The 26,042-nt window shown below is 44.9% G+C and overlaps 1 protein-coding gene across 1 annotated transcript; it reads left to right on the forward strand.

The window, feature by feature from the left end:
• On the forward strand, positions 1-24,246 carry axdnd1 (axonemal dynein light chain domain containing 1). Its single transcript, XM_021557652.2, has 25 exons — positions 1-526; positions 894-1,078; positions 1,260-1,363; positions 1,511-1,613; positions 1,899-1,984; positions 2,058-2,114; positions 2,586-2,694; positions 3,224-3,345; positions 4,173-4,313; positions 4,469-4,573; positions 4,881-5,001; positions 8,081-8,182; positions 8,380-8,546; positions 8,660-8,729; positions 14,773-15,007; positions 15,326-15,542; positions 15,689-15,782; positions 16,054-16,256; positions 18,945-19,035; positions 19,194-19,340; positions 21,916-22,011; positions 22,583-22,708; positions 22,825-22,916; positions 23,085-23,215; positions 23,585-24,246. Exons 1-25 carry the CDS (start codon positions 415-417, stop codon positions 23,698-23,700), a joined length of 3,132 nt encoding a protein of 1,043 aa, XP_021413327.2. The 5' UTR covers positions 1-414; the 3' UTR covers positions 23,701-24,246.
• The last annotated feature ends 1,796 nt before the right edge of the window (positions 24,247-26,042 follow it).

Consider the following 26,042-nt stretch of genomic DNA (forward strand, 5'->3'; position numbering starts at 1 on the left):
CCCGTACTCCCCAATTAAGGTGCCACCAACCTCCTGGGACTGGGTTTATGAAATTTGGACTCTCCATGGGAACGAGGGCTTTCCTCCGACCCTCCTCGTCTACAGACACGCCCATTTGCTGCAGTTGAGCGTCCATAGCAACAACTCCATGGGGGGGAAGTGACTGACAGGAGTTTTGAAATAATTCCAGTGACACTAAAGTTCTTCAGTGAGGTTTTAGCTAGCTACTTTGCTCTCTCATGGACGCTAATATTTATAACAACGCTATGCAGAACAAAGTTGCTTGGAAGTGGCGAGTTATCGACTACATGCGAACATGCTAATGTTAATTGGGCTATTTTTGGCTAACGTTAGATAGCTCGCTATAATTAGTATTATTGTTTACATTTTGTAGCTAGCTAATGTTAGTTGAGGATGTCTGCATCCATAAAATCAAGCCCGTCACCTCCTGTCTTACCGAAACCAGAGGGCCGAAGGATAAAGTCAAGTCATTCTCTTGTATCGCCTGTGGAAGATCATGACAGAGGTAAACTATGGACAGACAGGTGTATGCGTGGTGTTTCTATCCTGCTTGTTAAGCTAGCTACTAGCTACACGGTTTGTGCTATCCGGGATCCTTCGGACGTCCCTGGAGTTGACATTTTAAAATGGTTAAGGTTGGTTGGGGGGACGCCCCAAGGTTCTTACATAGCACTGGCCCTAGTTACATATAGCTTGCAACAGTAGCTGTGGCAGAACATGTGCTCTCTCTCTATTATGTACCTATGAATTCCAATATTTCAGCTTCCAGACATTTTCCCTTACAATACAATACTTTGCAGAACACCTTTATAAATACATTTGATTGATTGACTCAATTGAGCATTATGTTGTATGTTTGTGTCTGTCCTCAGCCCTTTTAGAACTCCCTGAGCTGAAAGAGAAACAGGTGCCAGTGACAGATCGATCAAAGATGCAGCTTGTCCCGATGCAGAATGACTTGATCCCAGATGAGCTCCTGGCCACCCTCACCTCAACCATCTGTCCCCATGATAGGTTGGGACCCCCAAAGCTAACCAAGACCCCCAAAGACTTCAAGGTATGGTTTATGTATGGTAACTGATCCAGGGCTTTAGTGCGGTTTGGTCCAGCATAGATGTCAAATGCCAGAGTCAAGTCTAACCAGATTCCTCTCACATGACACACTACATTGTTTGTAAGTAAATCGTTTTTTTTGTTTGTCTATGGTTGTTTATTCTTGGTTTAACTGCCTCCCTTAGGTCTATGGAATACGACACACGGACGCGGTTTGGCATCACCCAGTTGGACGCAAGAAATACAAATACTTTCTCGACCAACCAACGTCATTGACTGGAGCGGGCAGGTTTGACCAATACGAATTCTTGTTGGGAATTTGCAATGCAAAGGGGACATGAGCTGCCATATCAGTGTATCTAAATGTTTATAGCAAAATGCATTACTCATTTTCTGTCTGTGATTGTTTTGTGTTGTGTACTGTGTGTTGGCTCAGGGACATCTCCTTTTTGTGTGATTCCATGGCCTCTCAGAGGGAGAGGATTCCCCTGCCACCCATGGCTGACAGGGGCACCACCCACACACAGGGCATTCAAAAGGCAAGCAGAGCCCGGACATGCATATAAAAACACAAATGGACGCTTATATTTTGCAATGTCCGGGGCCCCAGATTGGCATAGGCTGCACATTTTAGACCATTCCATTGGTCCTAAAGTGAAATCTCCACGCACCGGGGAAGCGGGAGATGCAAACGAGTGCACCCAAATGCCATTGCCTTTAAATGTGTGGCCATCGTCAATGAATTGATCTGATTCCAGACACGGTCATTACCAGACACAGTCTGTTCTGTGTTGTTTAACAGGCCCTTGTGTTGTTCTCCCCAGGACATGAGCCTTATGGAGAGCCTCATCCCAGAGGAATATCACATTGTGAAAAACAAAGGGGTTCAAGGACTGGAGTGCTATGACGAGTGAGTGAGGAAGATTCTACTGTGTGTTGTATTTTCCCCCTCCGCTGACTTCTATTCCTCTCTCCCGTTTTAGTAAATTCACAGTACTGTTGGAGGACGACGAAAGGATGCTCAAAGTCTTTCCATCAATGTGAGTGAAAAAGTGATCATGTCAACATGCAGTGTTCTGAATGACTGTAACAACATGGCAAATGTCTATAGCAGTAATCAGAGTTACAGGAAGTGCAGACTTTTGTTCTATCTCAGCACTAACACCTAATTCAGCTGATCAGATTATTGATCTGTACACACACTGTAGCTCTCACGACCAGGGTTGGTGACCACTGTTATGTGTGTGTTTCTGTGCGTGTGTGTGTGCGTTTTTGTGTGTGTGTTTGTGTGTGCGTGTGTGTGTTTGTGAGTGTGTGTGTTTGTTTGTTTGTACGTGTGTGTGTGTATACTTGTGTGTGTGTGTGTGTGTTTGTACGTGTGTGTGTTTGTACGTGTGTGTGTTTGTACGTGCGTGTGTGTTTGTACGTGTGTGTGCGTGTGTTTGTGTGTGTGTGTGTGTGTGTTTGTACGTGTGTGTGTATATGTGTGTTTGTGTGTGTGTATGCCTCAGGAGGCCCAGTGGGCGGCTGGAGGCAGTGCAGCTGATGAAGGTGATGGATGAGATGTTGGACAGAGCAGGGGTCAACCAGGAGTACAGAGCACTGACTGGACTGTCACAGGTAAACCAGGACACAGGGTCAATCCCAAATAGCACCCTATTGCCTAGGTAGTGCACTACTTTCGACCAGGGCATATAAATAATGCACTATATAGGGAATAGGGTGCCATTTGGGATGCAAACAGTATCATGTTTATTCTATAGCTTTCTGTCTCTGACATTTTATCACATTTGTTGTCATGTTTATGACAAGATTATGACACTGTAATGACGTACAGTTCAAATCAAGTGTGACCGAATTGGCATAGGTAACATATGTAAGTTTCCTGAAGTGACATAATGTATGTAACTGAACTGGATTGGACAGGACATTACCGTTGACTTAATCCAACCATCTTAGCTCATTTTTTTCTCTGTGCCTTGTCCACTAAATATGTTTGATGATATCGTTTGCGTTCCAAATGGCACCCTATTCCCTATAGTGTAATACTTTTGACCAGAGCCCTATGGGTCCGGGGTCAAAGTATTACCCTATGTAGTGAATAGTGTGCCATTTGAGACACACATCATCTCTGTGACCCCCTACCCAGATGCAAGGCCTTCTAGAGCTGGTGCGTGTGGAACAGAACATCTACAACATAGTGTTCCATGAGCTGATCAGACAGGTCAGTGTGGAGTGTGCTGAGAGAGGACAGCTCCTGGCTAAGCTCAGGTAAGTACAGGGGGGAGGGGACTCCATGAACCTTTTTCTCCAGTGTGCCCTTATGAATGCGATCCAGGATCCAGTTCATACAATGAGTGGACAAAACATTAAGAACACCTGTTCTTTCCATGACATAGACTGACCAGGTGAATCCAGGTGAAAGATATGATCCCTTATTGAGGTCACTTGTTAAATCCACTTCAATCAGTGTAGATGAAGGGGAGGAGACAGATTAAAGAAGGATTTTGAAGCCTCCCGGGTGGCACACTGGTCTAAGCTGTGCCACCAGAGACTCTGGGTTCGAGCCCAGGCTCTGTCGCAGCCGGCCGCGACCGGGAGGTCCATGGGGCGACGCACAATTGGCCTTGCGTCATCCGGGTTAGGGAGGGTTTGGCCGGTAGGGATATCCTTGTCATATCGCGCCCAATGGGCCGCAGTGCACGCTAACCAAGGTCACCAGGTGCACGGTGTTTCCTCCGACACATTGGTGTGGCTGGCTTCCGGGTTGGATGCGCGCCTTGGTTGGGTTGTGTTTCGGAAGACGCATGGCTCTTCTCTCCCGAGCCCGTATGGGAGTTGTAGCGATGAGACAAGATAGTAACTAAATTCAATTAAATGTTTTTTTTTAAATGGTCAACCACAAACCTGTGGGAAGCATTGGAGTCAACATGGGCCAACATCCCTGTGGAACACTTTCAACACCTTGTAGAGTCCATGCCCTGATGAATTGAGGCTGTTCTGAGTGCAAAAAGGAAGGGGGGGTGTAACTCAATATTAGGAAGGTATACTCAGTGTAGGTCTAACTGTGTCCCTCCCTGTGTGCTCCTGTGGTCCAGACAGAGGTATGTGGCTCTGTTGGACCGTATCCCCAGGCAGCTGAAGGGTCTCCACACAGAGACACTGGCCCAGAGAGCTCTGGACCGCAGGCTCACAGAGGAGATCATCTGCTTCAGGAGCTCCATCTCTAAGCTTAACACGTGAGCCTGGGACTGTGTGTGTGTGTGTGGGGGGGGGGGGTGTCTGCAATTACAGAATCTATATTGATATATACAGTACATCATTTAGAAGATTTTTTTCCCTTTAGCTATGTATATGATTTTTGTCTGTGTATTCTTGTGCGTGTGCACTTCAGAGAGCTGTGTAAGATGAGGGAGCATGACGAGTATGTGTCCAAGCAGGCTGAGAGAGCACAGGAGGAGCTGGCCAAGGCTCTGGAACAATCACAGAAGAACTCTGAGTAAGTGACTGATTGGCCATCATACCTGCTGCTGTGCATACTGTACACGGACACTATTTACTAAGTTTAATGATTTAAGCTTTGCTCCTTGTCTTCTATCCCCTATCTGAATATGCTTTATGTCTCCTATCCTTCTACCCCCTATCTAAATTGTGCAAACTTTGCAAAGATGAAATCTCTGAAAATAATCTGGGATAATATGTACACAAATGGCTAAATATGAACAAGTAGGAACAACTCTTATCTACTGTACTATAAACTGTACTAGGATGTATGACCTATGACCTCTATGTACCTGTGTCCTCAGTGTGGTGGGAGAGTACCATGGCCTGTATGAGATGCAGAGGAGGAGATTGGAGGGACAGGTGGCCAGACTGACGGATGAGAGGGACCTGTGGAGCAGAGTCACTTACAACCTGGCCCTCAAGGTCGGTCTCTGTCTGTCTGTCCGCCCGTCCGTTCATCTGTCCTTCTCTCTTTGTTCCTCTGTCTGTCTGTCTGTCCGTCCGTCCGTCCGTCTGTCTGTGTCAGTCTGTCCGCCGGTCCGTTCCTACCACTTGTCACTCAAGGTCTGTCGGTCTGTCTTGTCTTGTCTTGTCTGTCGGCCTGCTGTCCTTCTGTCAGTATTTCTGTCTGTCTTTCGGTCTAACTTTCCATCTATCTTGTCTGTTTGTCCGTTCGTCAGTCCTTGTCAGCCATCTTGTTGTAGCATTAGCAACATTAGGACATGTTGAAATACAATAGAATGCATAGCTATGTTAGGACATACAGTACCAGTAAAAAGTGGACACACCTACTCCTTTACTCGAATAATAGTGAAGACATCAAAACTATGAAATAACACATATGGAATCATGTAGTAACCAAAGAAGTGTTAAACAAATCAAAATATATTTTAGATTCTTCAAAGTAGTCACCCTTTGCCTTGATGACAGCTTTGCATACTCTTGGCATTCTCTCAACCAGCTTCATGAGGAATGCTTTTCCAACAGTCTTGTAGGAGTTCCCACATATGCTGAGCACTTGTTGGCTGCTTTTCCTTCACTACGCGGTCCATCTCATCCCCAACCATCTCAATTGGGTTGAGGTCGGGTGATTGTGGAGGCCAGGTCATCTGATGCAGCACCATCACTCTCCTTCTTGGTCAAATAGCCCTTACACAGCCTGGAGGTGTGTTTTGGGTCATTGTCCTGTTGAAAAAAAAATGATAGTCCCACTAACCAGATGGTATGGCGTATTGCTGCAGAATGCTGTGGTAGCCTTGCTGGTTAAGTGTGCCTTGAATTCTAAATAAATCACTGACAGTGTCCCCAGTAAAGCACCATCACACCTCCTCCTCCATGCTTCACAGTGGGAACCACACTTGCGGAGTTCATCACAAAAACACGGCGTTTGGAACCAAACATCTCATATTTGGACTGATCAGACCAAAGGACAGATTTCCACCTGTCTAATGTCCATTGCTCGTGTTTCTTGGCCCAATCAAGTCTCTTCTTTTTATTAGTGTCCTTTAGTAGTGGTTTCTTTGCAGCAATTTGACCATGAAGGACCTGATTGGCGCAATCTCCTCTGAACAGTTGATGCTGAGATGTGTCTGTTACTTGAACTCTGTGAAGCATTTATATGTGCTGCAATCTGAGCTCTAATGAACTTATCCTCTGCAGCAGAGGTAACTCAGGGTCTGCCTTTCCTGTGGCGGTCCTCATGAGAGCCAGTTTCTTCATAGCGCTTGAAGAAACTTTCAAAGTTCTTGAAATGTTCCGCATTGACTGACCTTCGTGTCTTAACCTTTTGCGTGTAGGGGGCAGTATTTTCGTTTTTGGCAAAAAAACGTACCCATTTGAAACGGCCTATTTCTCAGCCCCAGAAACTAGAATATGCATATAATTGTCAGATTATGATACAAAACACTCTAAAGTTTCCAAAACTGTCAAAATATTGTCTGTGAGTATAACATAACTGATATTGCAGGCGAAAACCTGAGGAAAATCCAATCAGGAAATGCCTCTTATTTTGAAACCTCTCTGTTCCTATGCATGCCTATCCTCAATTTAAAGGGATATCAACCAGATTCCTTTTTCTATGGCTTCCCTAAGGTGTCAACAGTCTTTAGACATAGTTTCAGGCTTTGTTTTGAAAAATGAGCAAGAAAGATCACATTGCGTAAGTGGATAGGTGGGGGATCTGAGTGAGTTTTGCGGCCATTGTTTCTCCCTGTCTTATTGAAAAACCTACACTCCCAGTTGATATATTATCGAATATATATATTTTAAAAACAACCTGAGGATTGATTATAAAAAACGTTTGACATGTTTCTGTGGACATTATGGATATTATGTGGAATTTTCGTCTGCGTTGTCGTGACCGCTCTTTCCTGTGGATTTCTGAACATAACGTGACAAACAAACGGAGGTATTTTGGATATAAAAATAATCTTTATGGAACAAAAGGAACATTTGTTGTGTAACTGGGAGTCTCGTGAGTGAAAACATCCGAAGATCATCAAAGGTAAACGATTCATTTGATTGCTTTTCTGATTTTCGTGACCAAAGTACCTGATGCTAAGTGTACTTAACGTTTTGTCATGCGATCGATAAACTTACACAAATGCTTGGATTGCTTTCGCTGTAAAGCATAATTTCAAAATCTGAGACGACAGATGGATTAACAAAAGGCTAAACTGTGTTTTGCAATATTGCACTTGTGATTTCATGAATATTAATATTTTTTGTCATATTATTTGACTGTGGCGCTATGCTATTCAGCAGTTGCTGATGACAATTATCCCTCTTAAGGGATGGGTAGCGTCAAGAAGTTAAAGTAATGATGGACTGTCGTTTCTCTTTGCTTATTTGAACTGTTCTTGCCATAATATGTACTTGGTATTTTACCAAATAGGGCTATCTTCTGTATACCACCCTACCTTGTCACAATACAACTGATTGGCTCAAACATTAAGAAGGAAATCAATTCCCAAAATTAACTTTTAAGAAGGCACACCTGTTAATTGAAATGCATTCCAGGTGACTACCTCATGCAGCTGGTCGAGACAATGCCAGGAGTGTGCAAAGCTGTCATCAAGGCAAAGGGTGGCTACTGTGTAGAATTTAAAATCTAAAATATATTTTGATTTGTTTAACACTTTTTTTGGTTACTACATGATTCCATATGTGTTATTTTATAGTTTTGATGTCTTCACTGTTATTCTACAATATAGAAAATAGTTAAAATAAAGAAAAACTCTTGAATGAGTAGGTGTGTCCATACTTTTGACTGGTATTGTAGATTTCAAAGTGAAGACGAGGAGAGAAGGGAGCAGAACCGCAGACTTCTCTCGTCCTGATCCTAGTGTTAACTGGGGTTTATTCTTTTGGCACCAAACGGAAGAAACAGGGAGGAGCTACCAGGACATTTTAGTTTTCCGTTGCAAAATATTTTGCTACGAAGTACCGTTATGAATACAACCCTATATATCAGAGTTGTTGATATTGATTTGTTTCCTCCCAGGTGATCAAGTTGAACAACCTCCAGCTGGCCAGCAGGCTTCACGTCAGTGAGCAGACCTGGACCAAGACTGCTGAGCACTTTACACTCTTCCTGACCTCCAAGGTAAACTCCACACTGTCATAGGCCATTCACCGTAGATGGGAATTCCTGCTTTTCTGAAATCATCTATTATTGATACGGTATTCTATTTTTCTATGTTGTCCTGGTCTCGTCCCTCATATGACAAATTGACTGAATTGGAATAAAACAACTTCATACTGATGAAAATAATAATGAAACATAAACCTTATATCTCGTAGGACACAGAAGACCTGAACCATATCATGCAGCTGACAGAGCAGTGGAAGGAGCAGCTGACGTCCTTTGTGCAGAGTCTGAGAGAGGCTGAGCACGGTCACTGTGAGGGGATAAGTAGCATACAAGCTGACATCGTCAAATGGCACACGTTTGTTGGCACCAACATCAGGTAGCGTAGACATGCCCACTGGCACCTACTCATAGAAATGACTGTCAGCCTGTCACGAGAGCAGTTGTCATTGTTTTGTCTTCATATCATTGTGATGTTTGTTTGTTTTGTAGGAGCCCGGATCCGAAATTTGAGAAAGTTTCAGAAGAACAGCTTTATTCAGATTTGAAACAGTGGTCCAATGTAAGAATTGTTCTTCTGTTCCTGTTTTAATGTTGAGGTTTTTAACGCTTTCATATGTGTATCACTGGATATATTTTAGTACTAGACTGGAACAAAACCCTGCACACTCTGTGAGTCCTCAGGACCAGGAAAGAAGAATACTGCTCAACTGTATGTCACCAGTGTAGCACCACTGTAATACCCTTTTCACACTACTGAGTGAAACCGTGCTGAGCCAAGCTTAGCTGTACTGAGCTGGCCTGTTTATTTTATTGAACCTTTATTAAACTAAGCAAATCAGTTCTTCTTAATCCCAGATGGTGTAGCAGTCAGATGTCTTTGTCGTGTCGCATGTGTATATATATCTTTTATATATTTTTTCTTTGCATATTTTTCTAAACCTTAACTTCAAAATACTCTCTTGCAACCCGCCTCACCCAATGTGGTATGGATCTGCTTTTTTCGAAAGTGTTTTTCCCTTCACTTCTGAATCGGAACCCCCAACAGAAGCTAGCCAGCTAACTAGCTACTAGCTAGTAGTCAGCTAACCACTGCTAGCGGTCATCAGCTATCCTTTAGCTCGGAAAACTCTCGCCTGTTTGCACAACACGATTCAAACCAGAGCATACCGGACCTATTTTTCTCTCCATATCCCCGGTTTTCCCACCGCAAGCTCTGAACCTTTTCACCTGGATCATCGCAGCTAGCTAGCTGCAATCCTAGTGGCTACTCCTGGCTAATGTCTCTGTCCCGAAGCAATCACCAATTAGCCTGAAGCTAGCCCATGCTAAGCCCATCTCCCGGCTAACTGAAGAGGTCCATCAGCCATTCCTGGGCTACAATACATATACCTGAACCCCTTTTACTGCCGGTACGAAGCCCCGCCGATCCTTCACGAAAGAAGTACTGACATAATCTGCCCCAGGAGGTTATTAAACTGGCCCCTCCGTTGCGACGTCCCCTGAATACCCATCTGCTAGCCTGCTTTCCGCGGCCCGCTAGCGGTCTAGAGCAAATCGGACCGTTAGCTGAATTTCTTTGGCCACTATACCTATTTTGCCAATTGGTCTGGACCCCTTTACCACATGGAACTGGACCCCTTTACCACACTGAACCCTACTAATCCATCACAACTGACGAGGAGTCTCCGCACGAGGAGGCTATAACAGACTTCCTCCGTTGCGATGTCCTGGCCGGGGCTAGTTTGCTAGCCCCGGCCAACTAGCTGACTGAATCGCCGTGTCTCCAGCCAGCCTTACTACTCACTGGACTCCTGTGATCACAATGCATAGGTTTACCTCCACTGAATCCACATCCTACCATACCTTTGTCTGTACATTATGCCTTGAATCTATTTTATTGCGCCCAGAAACCTACCCCTTTTACTCTCTGTTTCAAACATACTAGACGTCCAGTTCTTATAGCCTTTGAATCCTGGCTTAGGAAGACCACCAAAAACCCTGAAATTTCCATCCCTAACTATAACATTTTCCGACAAGATAGGACTGCCAAAGGGGGCGGTGTTGCAATCTAACATTTTTATACTTTTAAAAATCCACCTTTCCAGAAACCAGAAAGTCTCTCACCGTTGTAGCTTGCTTTAGACCACCCTCTGCCCCCAGCTGTGCCCTGGACACCATATGTGAATTGATTGCCCCCCATCTATCTTCAGAGCTTGTGCTGCTAGGTGACCTAAACTGGGACATGCTTAACACCTCGGCCATCCTACAATCTAAGCTTGATGCCCTCAATCTCACACAAATTATCAATGAACCCACCAGGTACAACCCCAAATCCGTAAACATGGGCACCCTCATTGATATCATCCTAGCCAACTTGCCCTCCAAATACACCTCTGCTGTCTTCAACCAAGATCTCAGCAATCCCTGCCGCATTGCCTGCAACTGTAACGGGTCTGCGGTCAAATGACCACCCCTCATCACTGTCAAACGCTCCCTAAAACACTTCAGCTTGCAGGCCTTTCTAATCGACCTGGCCTGGGTATCCTGGAAGGATATTGACCTCATCCCGTCCGTAGAGGATGCCTGGTTATTCTTTAAAAGTGCCTTCCTCACCATATTAAACAACCATGCCCCTTTAAAAAAGTGTAGAACCAGGAACAGATATAGCCCTTGGTTATCTCCAGACCTGACTGCCCTTGACCAGCACAAAAACATCCTGTGGCGTTCTGCATTAGCATCGAATAGCCCCCGTGATATGCAACTTTTCGGAGAAGTTAGGAACCAATATACAGGCAGTTAGGAAAGCTAAGGCTAGCTTTTTCAAGCAGAATTTTGCATCCTGTAGCACAAACTCAAAAAAGTTCTGGGACACTGTAAAGTCCATGGAGAATAAGAACACCTCCTCCAAGCTGCCCACTTCACTGAGGCTTGGAAACACTGTCACCACCGATCCACCACCAATCCACTATAATTGATCCGCCACCAATCCACTATAATTGAGAATTTCAATAAGCATTTTTCTACGGCTGGCCATGCTTTCCACCTGGCTAACTCTAGCCCGGTCAATAGCCCTGCACCCCCCACAGCAACTTGCCCAAGCCTCCCCCATTTCTCCTTCGCCCAAATCCAGATAGCTGATGTTCTTAAAGAACTGCAAAACCTGGACCCCTACAAATCAGCCGGCTAGACAATCTGGACCCTCTCTTTGTAAAATTATCTGCCATAATTGTTGCAACCCCTATTACTAGCCTGTTCAACCTCTCTTTCATATCGTCTGAGATTCTCAAAGATTGCAAAGCTGCCGCGGTCATCCCCCTCTTCAATGGGGGAGACACTCTAGATCCAAACTGCTACAGACCTATATCTATCCTACCCTGCCTTTCTAAGGTCTTCGAAAACCAAGTTAACAAACAGATTACCGACAATTTCGAATCCCACCGTACCTTCTCCGCTATGTAATCTGGTTTCCGAGCTGGTCATGGGTGCACCTCAGCCACGCTCAAGGTCCTAAATGATATCATAACCACCATTGATAAGAGACATTACTGTGCAGCCGTATTCATCGACCTGGCCAAGGCTTTTGACTCTGTCAATCACCACATTCTTATTGGCAGATTCAACAGCCTTGGTTTCTCAAATGATTTTCTTGCCTGGTTCACCAACTACTTCTCAGACAGAGTTCAGTGTGTCAAATCGGAGGGCCTGTTATACGGACCTCTTGCAGTCTCTATGGGGGTGCCACAGGGTTCTATTCTCGGGCCGACTCTCTTCTCTGTATACATCAATGATGTCGCTCTTGCAACAAAGCATCCTTCACTCATGCGTCAAACACCCTCGTAAACCTGACCATCCTACTGATCCTCGACTTCGGCGATGTCATTTACAGAATAGCCTCCAACACTTTACTCAACAAATTGGATGCAGTCTATCACAGTGCCATCTGTTTTGTCACCAAAGTCCCATATACTACCCACCACTGCAACCTGTACGCTCTTTTGGCTGGCCCTCGCTTCATACTCGTCGCCAAACCCACTGGCTCCAGGTCATCTACAAGTCTTTGCTAGGTAAAGCCCCTCCTTATCTCAGCTCACTGGTCACCATAGCAGCACCCACCCGTAGCATGCGCTCCACCAGGTATATCTCACTGGTCACCCCCAAAGCCAATACCTACGTTGACCGCCTCTCCTTCCAGTTCTTTGCTGCCAATGACTAGAACGAACTACAAAAATCGCTGAAGCTCGAGACTCATATCTCCCTCACTAGCTTTAAGCACCAGCTGTCAGAGCAGCTCACAGATCACTGCACCTGTACATAGCCCATCTGTAAATAGCCTGTCCAACTACCTCATCCCCATACTGTATTAATTTATTTATTTAGCTTGCTCCTTTGCACCCCAGTATCTCTACTTGTACATTCATCTTCTGCACATCTACCATTCCAGTGTTTAATTGCTTTATTGTAATTACTTCGCCTCCATGGTCTATTTATTGCCTCACCTATTTATTGCCTTATCTTACCTCATTTGCACACACTGTATATACAGTGCCTTGCGAAAGTATTCGGCCCCCTTGAACTTTGCGACCTTTTGCCACATTTCAGGCTTCAACATAAAGATATAAAACTGTATGTTTTTGTGAAGAATCAACAACAAGTGGAACACAATCATGAAGTGGAACGACATTTATTGGATATTTCAAACTTTTTTAACAAATCAAAAACTGAAAAATTGGGCGTGCAAAATTATTCAGCCCCCTTAAGTTAATACTTTGTAGCGCCACCTTTTGCTGCGATTACAGCTGTAAGTCGCTTGGGTTATGTCTCTATCAGTTTTGCACATCGAGAGACTGAAATTTTTTCCCATTCCTCCTTGCAAAACAGCTCGAGCTCAGTGAGGTTGGATGGAGAGCATTTGTGAACAGCAGTTTTCAGTTCTTTCCACAGATTCTCGATTGGATTCAGGTCTGGACTTTGACTTGGCCATTCTAACACCTGGATATGTTTATTTTTGAACCATTCCATTGTAGATTTTGCTTTATGTTTTGGATCATTGTCTTGTTGGAAAACAAATCTCCGTCCCAGTCTCAGGTCTTTTGCAGACTCCATCAGGTTTTCTTCCAGAATGGTCCTGTATTTGGCTCCATCCATCTTCCCATCAATTTTAACCATCTTCCCTGTCCCTGCTGAAGAAAAGCAGGCCCAAACCATGATGCTGCCACCACCATGTTTGACAGTGGGGATGGTGTGTTCAGCTGTGTTGCTTTTACGCCAAACATAACGTTTTGCATTGTTGCCAAAAAGTTCAATTTTGGTTTCATCTGACCAGAGCACCTTCTTCCACATGTTTGGTGTGTCTCCCAGGTGGCTTGTGGCAAACTTTAAACAACACTTTTTATGGATATCTTTAAGAAATGGCTTTCTTCTTGCCACTCTTCCATAAAGGCCAGATTTGTGCAATATACGACTGATTGTTGTCCTATGGACAGAGTCTCCCACCTCAGCTGTAGATCTCTGCAGTTCATCCAGAGTGATCATGGGCCTCTTGGCTGCATCTCTGATCAGTCTTCTCCTTGTATGAGCTGAACGTTTAGAGGGACGGCCAGGTCTTGGTAGATTTGCAGTGGTCTGATACTCCTTCCATTTCAATATTATCGCTTGCACAGTGCTCCTTGGGATGTTTAAAGCTTGGGAAATCTTTTGGTATCCAAATCCGGCTTTAAACTTCTTCACAACAGTATCTCGGACCTGCCTGGTGTGTTCCTTGTTCTTCATGATGCTCTCTGCGCTTTTAACGGACCTCTGAGACTATCACAGTGCAGGTGCATTTATACGGAGACTTGATTACACACAGGTGGATTGTATTTATCATCATTAGTCATTTAGGTCAACATTGGATCATTCAGAGATCCTCACTGAACTTCTGGAGAGAGTTTGCTGCACTGAAAGTAAAGGGGCTGAATATTTTTGCACGCCCAATTTTTCAGTTTTTGATTTGTTAAAAAAGTTTGAAATATCCAATAAATGTTGTTCCACTTCATGATTGTGTCCCACTTGTTGATGATTCTTCACAAAAAAATACAGTTTTATCTTTATGTTTGAAGCCTGAAATGTGGCAAAAGGTCGCAAAGTTCAAGGGGGCCGAATACTTTCGCAAGGCACTGTATACTTTTTTTCTACTGTATTATTGACTGTATGTTTGTTTATTCCACGTGTAACTGTGTTGTTGAGTGTGTCGAACTGCTTTGCTTTATCTTGGCCAGGTCGCAGTTGTAAATGAGAACTTGTTCTCAACTAGCCTACCTGGTTAAATAAAGGTGAAATAAAATTAAAAAAATTTAAAAAAAAGTTAAGAACAGATATTTACATTGACTGCCTACCCAGGCCAAACTCAAACCTGAACCACACTAGGCCAATTGTACGCCGCCCTATGGGACTCTAAATCACGGCCGGTTGTGATACAGCCAGGATGCGAAACAGGGTCTATAGTGACGCCTCTAGCACTGAGATGCAGTGCCTTAGCCTCTGCACCACTCGGGAGCTGCTGCTGTGAGTCAGGTATAACGGACAGTCCCACTGACATCTCCATCCTCTCCCCCATCCTTCAGGCGTTGACCATTCAGTGTGAGCGCTACGGGGGCGAAGACCTCCTCTCCTGCCAGGAGACCCTCAAAATGCTGGGCCAGCTGCAGGAGGCCTGGGAGGAGGTGGGCCTCCGGCTCTTCAGGAGACACCCGGCCCCAGACGGCGAGCCCCCCAGGGGCCAGGAGGCCATGAGGGAGCTGGGCCTGGCCGTGTCGGAGCTCCACAAGCAGCTGGGCACGCGCATCAACGGCGAGAGTGGTGAGCTTAGAAATGGAATGACCCATCGTCACAGAAAAGTTTATTAGAATTGGGCTGCATGTTCTATAGATTGTATTTCTATGGCGGTGAGAGAGTGTGAGATACGGACGCAGTCTGGAGGGAATATACAGCAGATCCCAGGAAACCGGAGCCGAAGGTAGAATTCTGGAGAACTACGTACTGGGTGTGCAGGGTTTTTTTTCATCCCATCACGAACCCCCCCTGATTCAACAAATGTTGGTCCATACTGAAGAACCCTGATAATCCCATACATACCTGAATGTATCCCTTACCAACGGGTCTGTGTGGCCCTTTCAGGAATCCACAAGCAACTGATGAGTCTGGTCGGGGTGATGGAATTCTGGGCCACCCGACTGAAGGCCCTTGTTGGCCGCACCGAGAGGCTGCCCCACTGTGATTGGCTGAAGCTGGAGAAGGCCCTGGGTAGCTGGATGTTGCTGGCGGAGGAGTCCTTGAAGCACGTCCACAGCACCCAGCCTGAGAATGAGAGGGTCAAGCACAAACCACACGTCCAGTGAGTTCTCCTGGCTCCTCTTTGTACGTTATATGTTTGTCCCAAATGGCACAATATTCCCTGTATAGTACACTACTTTTGACCAGAACCCGTTTGTTGCAAAGCTTCTTTTTTTTTTTTTGTCAAACAATTTGTGTCTATTCCAGGATCGAGATCAATGATGTCTTCAATACTCTCCGGGAGTTCATCTTGACCCAAGCCAACTTCTTTGACTGTGAGAACCGAAGGCTATGTGAGGAGGTACTGGAGATGGGCATAGCTGTCCCTGGATAGCAATTCCTTTACCTGCTATTGGAATGTGTGTACGTTTGATTTTATGGATGCATTCCAAATTGCACTCTATTCCCTTTATAGTGCACTGGTTTTGACCAGAGACCTGGGAAGATATTAATGCGTCCCAAATGACACCCTATTCCCTATATAGTGCACTACTGTTAGGGAATAGGGTCACTATAAAAGGAGTAGAGTACCCCTCCAGCCCCTACGTATTGTCTCTGGCCTGTGTTTCCAGGTGAACTCCATCCACACGGCTCTGACTCGCTGGATGGTGGACATGCTCCTCCAGATGGTCCCAGACCACTGTGACGACCAGGAGCAAGACGCCCTGCCGGGGATCAACACCACCGCCATCATGGAGGTCTCCCTGGAGCAACTAGAGGAAGACGCCAAGAACCTCTCAGAGAAACTGGACTACTTCTCCAAATATATCACCAGGTAAATATCAAATCAATCTTTATTTGTCACATGCGCCGGATAAGTGTAGACCTTACTGTGAAATGCTTACTTACAAGCCCTTAACCAACAGCGGAGTTCAAGAAGAGTTAAGAAAATATTTACCAATTAAACTAAAGTAAAAAATAATAATAATAATAATTTTTTTTAAGTAATAATAATAATAAAATAAGTAACACAATAACACAACAATAACGAGGCTATATCCTGGGGTACTGGCACCGAGTCATTGTGCGGGGGTACAGGTTAGTTGAGGTAATTTGTACATGTAGGTAGGGGTGAAGTGACTGCCTAGATAATAAACAGCAAGTCGTAGCAGTGTACAAACAAATGGAGGGGGTACCGGTGGCCATTTGTTTAATTGTTCAGCGGTCTAATGGCTTGGGGGTGGAAGCTGTTAAGGTGCCTTTTGGTCCTAGACTTTGCGCTCTGGTACCGCTTGCTGTGCAGTAGCAGGGAAAACAGTCTAACTTGGATGACTGGAGTCTCTGACAATTTTATGGGCTTTCGTCTGACACCGCCTGTTATATATGTCCTGGGTGGCAAGAAGCTTGGCCCAAGTGATGTACTGGGCCGTATGCACTACCACCTGTAGCACCTTACCGTCAGATGCTGAGCAGTTGCCATACCAGGCGGTGATGCAACCGATCAGGATGCTCTCGATGGTGTAGCTGTAGAACATTTTGAGAATCTGAGGATCCATGCCAAATCTTTTCCGTCTGCTGAGGGGGAAAAGGTTTTGTCGTGCCCTCTTCACAACTGTCTTGGTGTGTTTGGACAATGATAGTTCATTGGTGATTTGGACACCAAGAAACTTGAACATCTGGACCCGTTCCACAACAGCCCCGTTGATGATAATGGAGGCCTGTTCGGCCTGCCTTTTCCTGTAGTCCACAATCAGCTTGTCTTGCTCACATTGAGGGAGAGGTTGTTGTCCTGGCACCACACTAACAGTTCTTTGACCTCCTTCCTATAGGCCGTCTCCTCATTGTTGGTGATCAGGCCTACCACTGTTGTGTCGTCAGCAAACTTAATGATGGCGTTGGAGTCGTGTTTGGCCACGCAGTCGTGGGTGAACAGGGAATACAGGAGGGGACTAAGTACACACCACTGAGGGTCCCCAGTTTTGAAGATCAGCGTGGCAGACGTGTTATTGCCTACCCTTACCAACTGGGGGCGGCCCGTCAGGAAGTCCAGGATCCAGTTGCAGAGGGAAGTGTTTAGTCTCAGGGTCCTTAGCTTAGTGATGAGCTTTGTGGGCACTATGGTGTTGAAGGTTTTTTTTTTTTTTCACGTGTTCCTTTTGTACAGGTGGGAAAGGGAAGTGTTGAGTGCGATATCTGTGGATCTGTTGGGGCGGTATGCGAATTGGAGTGGGTCTAGGGTATCCGGGAGGATGCTGTTGAGGTGAGCCATGACCAGCCTTTCAAAGTACTTCATGGCTACTGACGTGAGTGCTACGGGGCGGTAATCATTTAGGCAGGTTACCTTCGCTTCCTTGGGCACAGGGACTATGGTGGTCTGCTTGAAACATTCAGGTATTACAGACTCGGTCAGGGAGAGGTTGAAAATGTCAGCGAAGACACTTGCCAGTTGGTCCGGACATGCTTTGAGGACACGTCCTGGTAATCCATCTGGCCCGCGGCTTTGTGAATGTTGACCTGTTTAAAGGTCTTGCTCACATCGGCTACCGAGAGCGTTATCACACAGTCATCCAGAACAGCTGGTGCTCTCGTGCATGCTTCAGTGTTGCTTGCCTTGAAGCGAGCATAAAAGGCATTTAGCTCATCTGGTAGGCTCTCGCCTGGGTTTCCCTTTGTAGTCCGTAATAGGGCATAGCGGGGTGAGATCTTGCGTGGAGCCCCAGATCGAGGGAGATTATCAGTGGTATTGTATGTCTTCCATTTCATAATAATTGCTCCCACAGTTGATTTCTTCAAACCAAGCTGCTTACCTATTGCAGATTCAGTCTTCCCAGCCTGGTGCAGGTCTACAATTTTGTTTCTGGTGTCCTTTGACAGCTCTTTGGTCTTGGCCATAGTGGAGTTTGGAGTGTGACTGTTTGAGGTTGTGGACAGGTGTCTTTTATACTGATAACAAGTTCAAACAGGTGCCATTAATACAGGTAACGAGTGGAGTGTGAGAGCCAGAAATCTTGCTTGTTTGTAGGTGACCAAATACTTATTTTCCACCATAATTTGCAAATAAATTCATCAAAAATCCTACAATGTGATTTTCTGGATTTTTTTTCTTCTCATTTTGTCTGTCATAGTTGAAGTGTACCTATGATGAAAATTAAGTGGGAGAACTTGCACAATTGGTGTCTGACTAAATACTTTTTTGCCCCACTGTATGTACATACGGTCACTGTGGGGACGACGTCGTCGATGCACTTATTGATGAAGCCGATGACTGAGGTGGTATACTCCTCAATGCCATTTATCAGAAGCTTTTTTCCGACTTACAGTAGTGCGTGCATACATTTTCGTGTGGGTGGCCCCAGAGGGAATCGAACTCACAATTCTGACATTGCAAGCGCCATGCTCTACCAACTGAGCCACACTGGATCGTAAATTTTGTAAGCATACCGATGAGTGGATCATGTGGATTTCGGGTGTAAGAAGATGGTTCACACTAACTCAGAGCTTTTTTTTCTCTCTCTCTGTGCAGCTCTTGTCGGGCCATTGTGGAGGAGGAGATTCAGAGGAGCATGGCTCGGGATGACTCAGAGAATGAGCTTTCTGAGCTCAGTAAACTGCAGGTACTCACTGACCCACACAAAGGCTTGCTGTGTAGAGCCTGCTAACATTCTCATTGTTTTGCACTCAAGGATGTGAATGCTAAGCTTGTGTGTTTGTGCTTGTGTGTGCATGCGTGTATATGTGTTTGTGTGTGTGTGCGCGCGTTCACGCTGCTCAGAGGGAATGTGGCGAGTGGATGGAGTCCTGTCGGATCCTGCTGTCCGACAAGAAGGGCAGTCCCGTGGAGCTGCTCGTCACACTGAATTTGGTCCATCGTTCTTTCACGGAACTCCTTCCCTCTGCGATGCCCAGCATGGAATCTCTGGTGAGCCTGTCATAATCCTTTACTGTGATCCCTCGCTACCTTGCAGTTAGCCACCTGATGTGTGAATACCATCCCACTGGGCACTGACATCAGTTTAATGTTTAGTTTTGATTTACATTTGATTGAGATGTCAACTAACGTAAATTCAAAGTGAATGAATTTTTTTGCCATATCATTGTAGGTTAAATATATAGATGGAGGTAAAAAGTTGGGTAAAAAAATAATAATCCCAAATTCCTTCATGTTGATGACTTCTTTGAAACCCAATCAGTTTTCCGTTTTCATTTGTGAACATCAGTAGGAAAAATATAGCCTAAATTGTTGTTGGTGAAATGACGTGGAAACAACGTTGATTCAACTAGCTTGATGGCTGTTTTGATGTAATTTTAAACATTTTTAAAAAGTCAAGAGCTTTGTTTATGTGATATAAACTCAGCAAAAAAAGAAACGTCTTCTTACTGTCAACTGCGTTTATTTTCAGCAAACTTAACAAGTGTAAAAATGTGTATGAACATAACAAGATTCAACAACTGAGACAAACTGAACAAGTTCCACAGACATGTGACTAACAGAAATGGAATAATGTGTCCCTGAACAAAGGGGGGGGGGTCAAAATCAAAAGTAACCAGCTGCATTAAGTACTGCAGTGCATCTCCTCCTCATTGGACTGCACCAGATTTGCCAGTTCTTGCTGTGAGATGTTACCCCACTCTTCCACCAAGGCACCTGCAAGTTCCCGGACATTTCTGGGGGGAATGGCCCTAGCCCTCACCCTCCGATCCAACACGTCCTAGACGTGCTCAATGGGATTGAGATCTGGGCTCTTCGCTGGCCATGGCAGAACACTGACATTCCTGTCTTGCAGGAAATCACTCACAGAACGAGCAGTATGGCTGGTGGCATGGTCATATGCTGGAGGGTCATGTCAGGATGAGCCTGCAGGAAGGGTACCACATGAGGGAGGAGGAGGTCTTCCCTGTAACGCACAGCGTTGAAATTGCCTGCAATGACCACAAGCTCAGTCCGATGATGCTGTGACACACCGCCCCAGACCATGATGGACCCTCCACCTCCAAATTGATCCTGCTCCAGGCCTCGGTGTAATGCTCATTCCTTTGACGATAAACGCAAATCCGACCATCACCCCTGGTGAGAGAAAACCACGACTTGTCAGTAAGAGCACTTTTTGCCAGTCCTGTCTGGTTTGTGCCCATAGGCGACGTTGTTGCCGGTGATGTCTGGTGAGGACCTGCCTTACAACAGGCTTACAAGCCCTCAGTCCAGCCTCTCTCAGCCTATTGCGGACATTCTGAGCACTGATGGAGGGATTGTGCGTTCCTGGTGTAACTCGGGCAGTTGTTGTTGCCATCCTGTACCTGTCCCGCAGGTGTGATGTTCGGATGTACCGATCCTGTGCAGGTGTTGTTACACGTTGTCTGCCACTGCGAGGACGATCAGCTGTCGTCTCACAGTACGGACATTGCAATTTATTGCCCTGGACACATTTGCAGTCCTCATGTCTCCTTGCAGCATGCCTAAGAGACAGAACCCAAACTGGCTGCGTGCGTGCGCCATCGTGCATAAATGTATTTTGTCCCCCCACACCAAACGCGATCACGACACGCAGGTTAAAAAATCAAAACAAACCAATTATATTAATTTGGGGACAGGTTGAAAAGCATGAAACATTTATGGCAATTTAGCTAGGTAGCTTGCAATTGCTAGCTAATTTGTCCTGGGATACAAACATTGAGTTATTATTTTACCTGAAATGCACAAGGACTTCTACTCCACCAATTAATCCACACATAAAACAGTCAACCGAATCGTTTCTAGTCATCTCTCTTCCTTCCAGGCTTTTTCTTCTCTTGACTTTATATTGCGATTGGCAACTTTCATAAATTAGGTGTATTACCGCCACTGACCTCGTTTGTCTTCAGTCACCCACGTGGGTATAACCAATGAGGAGATGCCACGTGAGTACCTGCTTCTATAAACCAATGAGGAGATGCCACGTGAGTACCTGCTTCTATAAACCAATGAGGAGATGGGAGAGGCAGGACTTGCAGCACGATCTGCGTCAGAAATAGAACTGACTTCTATTTTTGCCCTTGGCAACGCAGACGCTCGTTGGCGCGAGCAAACAGTGTGGGTGCAATAATTTAATAATATAGATTTCAAAATTTATTTTGCAACGATCATGCACGCGACGCGAGCGATGTAGTCAGCCTGTAAGGCACATTCACGCAGATGAACAGGGACCCTGGGCATCTTTCTTTTGGTGTTTTTCAGTGTCAGTAGAAAGGCCTCTTTTAGTGTCCTAAGTTTTCAGAACTGTGACCTTAATTGCCTACGGTCTGTAAGCTGTTAGTGTCTTAACGACCGTTCCACAGGTGCATGTTCATACATTGTTTATGTTTCATTGAACAAGCATGGGAAACAGTGTATAAACCCTTCACAGTGAAGATCTGTGAAGTTATTTGGATTTTAACAAATTATCTTTGAAAGACCGGGTCCTGAAAAAGGCAGTTTATTTTATTGCTGAGTTTATAATTACATCACCTGCTTTCCTCAGATGAACCTACCGGCAGTTGTTCCACTAGAAGCTTTGGATGAAGAAGAGGAGCCGAACAAGAAGAGTCCAATGGAATTCATTGAGGTCGTACACATGGTGAGCTTATACCTGCAGTAGCTACACCAAAGAATACTACTAAAACACATTTTGAAACAAAACTGCCCATGTCCTATTCCAGTACCTGAGAGGTGTTCAACAAGGACTCCTAATCCAAATCATTGAAATTACCTGACTTGGTACCGGTACCCCCTGTATATAGCCTCGTTATTGTTACTTTTTATTTTATTTTTTTACTTTAGTTTATTTAGTAAATATTTTCTTAACTTTACTTCTTGAACTGCATTGTTGGTTAAGGGCTTGTAAGTAAGCATTTCACGTTAAGGTCTACACCTGTTATATTTGGCTATGTGACAAATAACATTTGATTTGACTTGCAAGTGACTTGTTTTTATACAGCTCTGGGGTGAGATCTAGAATGAGCTTCCCATCCCCCAATCCTAATCTTTACCATTAATGGGGAAATGCTAAACGGACCCTAGTTCTATTAGCAACTTCACCCATCACATATTTTCACTCACGATTTAATATTGTTCAGAGAGCCAGAGGTTGGATGTCTCATCGACTGCAGTTTTGGAATTGTTCTGCAATACCTATTTTTGACCTGTAGGTGGAGGCAGAGTACCCAGAAGAGGCCTTGGAGTGCTCACTGGCCGGCTCTATTATGAAGCTGATAGGCCATGATGGTAACATCATTGAGCGAACCCTGGGGGAGGATACTATTCAGCTGGATGGGGTCAGTACATGGTGCTGTGTGTTTTACCAGTATATAATTTCATTATGAAAACATTGTTGTAGAAAGACAGACATTCAGATCCAATGTCCAAATCTTCTTTGTTTGGCCCTCGGCAGACTGAAGACATGGTTGCCCGTCCACACACACCTAACGGTCAGAGAGCCTTTGATGCCCTGGCCACAGTAGGGGTTCTGCAGCACGAGTTACTGTAAGTTATTTGTCATTCATGAGCGGCCACACTATCTAAAGTGCTTCACTTTATTTTTCTGTCCGACAAGGGCCATCTTGCCTGTGTGCTTTTTTGATTTTGTGTGCCTGTTTGTCTCTGTCTGTCTGTACCTGCCTGTCTGTCTGTACCTGTCTCTCTGTCTATCAGTGGGGTTGAGGCTCGTGTCCAGCGAGCAGAGGAGCGGGCCCTAAAGGCAGAGGAGGCCCTCCAGGCTGCGCTGGAGAAGATCCAAGATCTGGAGAGACAGCTACAGGGTAGGCCCAGTCTGGAGGCCAAAGGTAGGTCAACACCGTAACACTCCTCTGTGATAGGTCAACACCGTAACACACCTCTGTGATAGGTCAACACCGTAACACACCTCTGTGATAGGTCAACACCGTAACACACCTCTGTGATAGGTCAACACCGTAACACACCTCTGTGATAGGTCAACACCGTAACACACCTCTGTGATAGGTCAACACCCTAACACACCTCTGTGATAGGTCAACAATATAACACCTCTGTGATAGGTCAACACACCTCTGTGATAGGTCAACAGCGTAAAACACCTCATTGATAGGTCATCACTGTAACACCCCTTCAGTGATAGGTCAAAACTGTTGAATTTGTGTTTTGGACACTCATCCATACAATTTGCATTGCAGTGAGCAAGCAGTCTGTGGCAGCGTCTCCCAAGTCAAAGGTGTCCAGCCCTGAACCCAAACCAGTGAGTCAGAAGCCTGAGCCTAGCCCCAGACAAACCAAGCCCAAGAAACGCTGAACCCTGAAAACAGTACTGTAGCTTCAGATGTAATGTGAAACTCTGCTCCTCTGAGGATCCAACGACTTTGTATTTGACAAACGAATAAACGCAAAGTGATGTCTAAGTATTGTATGACTTGGCGTTCAACAATGTTTAATCAGTTGCCTTTTTTTGGGTTGTTCTGTCATCTGCATGCTATTTGTTAAGCAATCATGTCCTTACAGCAAGGTTATGTGACATTTGGTTCCCTCTATAGTCATGTTTATACTATATGGTTCTATAGTCATGTTTATACTATATGGTTCCCTCTCTAGTCATGTATATACTATATGGTTCCCTCTATAGTCATGTATATACTATATGGTTCCCTCTATAGTCATGTTTATACTATATGGTTCTATAGTCATGTTTATACTATATGGTTCCTTTTCAATAATAATAATATTTATTTATTATGGACCCTATTTACCCTCATATTACCCTGTCTGATTTAGCTGGTTTGCAGTGTGTCGTCATCAGTATACAATTAAAACATATTTCTACTGAGTTATATAAAACAGAGTTATATTTTCACACTTCTTCAATCTGATATGAAGGGTGTATCTCAATCTTAAATGGTGTCCTCTCCTTGCTTCCGTCTCTTCATCAGCACTGATATGAAACAACTGGAGTGGCAAAATCAGGTTCCTTGGGACCCAACATGCAGCTCTTGCATCTGAATTAAGACGCTTCCCTTTGTCTACTTACTACATCATGGGCCATCGGTCTTTCTCTTTAGTCTCTCCTGTCAGAATGGGATTGGCTGGAGCTGGGGTGGTTAAGCATCAGAGGGCAGGTCAGAGGGGATGGTGAGGGTGTGTAGCAGGAGGTGGGCGGTGGTGGGGGGGAACCAGAGAGGGCGTCCAGGGAAGACTTCAGAGTCTCACAGGCTGCAACAATCACCTACAGGACAGGGAGGAGGGGATGCTAGGGTTGGCAATGCTTGCTGTTTGGCTTTTTATGTTTATCATTCCTCCATTCTGACATACGTTGATGCCTGGACACACACACCTCTTTCATTCCGTACTTTTATTTGGGCTTGTCTCAGCCTCTACAGCTAGACTATGCTGCAGCTCAATGGGGAGACGAAGGTCCTCTCTGAATTGAACACGGTGTAGCGGTGGGGGGCTGGCCAGCAAGTGACTAGAGTGTGAAGTAACACAAGCGTAGACCAATTTTGACCTTTCTCCTGGAAAACGCCATAGCGCCGGAAAACAATAAAACCAAAACCTAGCTCTTCTTTGAGCCTTTCTACACGGGTCTTCCGGTCCCTCTGCTACCGGACAGCTAAGCTGTTTACCGGCATATCCAACAAAAGAAAACAGAAATCCAACAGGCTTAATCTTACTGGGGTCAGGTCTAGGGCCAAATAACATCCGGTAGGTTCCTGTCCAGTTGGGTTCGAGATCCCTCCCAGCGTTGGAGGGCTTTGTATGTCAGCTCTTGCTGCTCCAGACCAAAAACAGATCTGGCTAAAGCCAGGTAAAAAATAATAACACCACCCAACCTCCAAGCTAAGCTTTATTCTGGTGTGTGTCATTAGGCTCTTACCCTTCCAGGTCTACCTCTCTTCTGGCCAGCAGATGTCGCCAACGAGCAGGAATAGAACGGCCTTCACACACCCACCCTTTCAGTCCATCACAATGGTGAAATGCGCACACAGTGGACACATGTTTTTGGAAATTCCAACATGTACCTGCTCCATTCACAGAATGTTTTACGACACCAGCCTTTGAAAACGAACCAGCCTTTGAAAAGTTGTTTTGTTCAGGAAATGTTACAAATGCCCATTTGTAATTAGTCATTGATGATAGTCTTACATTTTTGCTCTGTCCATCTTGATCCCACATTGGCAAGCTACAGAATCAATAGCCACATGTAGATATAGAAGGCAGCATGATTCACTCTAGTGTTGAGAATATATACCACCATCCATTCAGAGCTTGCTTGGCTTAATGGACCAATTAATGGACCAATTGGATAGTTCAAACTGTAAACCCCACCTATCTGGCACTCTAGTTAGGTTAGACTGAGCAAACAGTATTTGAACAATTTTAAATAGTATCTGATCTCAGGTATACAGACCTGTATCAAAGAGTGAACTGTAGGTTAGGTACCTGGATCTCACTTAAATGTAAACATCTCTGTCTGTCACCTGCAGCACGGTACTCACACTTGACAGGGCAGTCCAGCATAGAGCCATGTTCTCCTTTCAGTAAATATAACATTCCCTGCTCATCAGATCCTTGGTTACCACCTGGAAAAGATTCATGCTCAGAGAAAATTATATTTTAATATTTGATGTAGTTTGTGTTTCTCTG

Source organism: Oncorhynchus mykiss, chromosome 1 (assembly GCF_013265735.2).
Source record: "Oncorhynchus mykiss isolate Arlee chromosome 1, USDA_OmykA_1.1, whole genome shotgun sequence".
Classification (NCBI taxonomy): domain Eukaryota; kingdom Metazoa; phylum Chordata; class Actinopteri; order Salmoniformes; family Salmonidae; genus Oncorhynchus; species Oncorhynchus mykiss.

Bases quoted from the DNA above. Each gene is read 5' to 3' on its own strand.
- axdnd1 (XM_021557652.2), top strand. From the start codon at position 415: ATGTCTGCATCCATAAAATCAAGCCCGTCACCTCCTGTCTTACCGAAA. The intron at 8,547-8,659 runs GTAGCGTAGACA...TTTGTTTTGTAG, and splicing joins TTTGTTGGCACCAACATCAG to GAGCCCGGATCCGAAATTTG. The intron at 22,709-22,824 runs GTCAGTACATGG...GGCCCTCGGCAG, and splicing joins ATACTATTCAGCTGGATGGG to ACTGAAGACATGGTTGCCCG.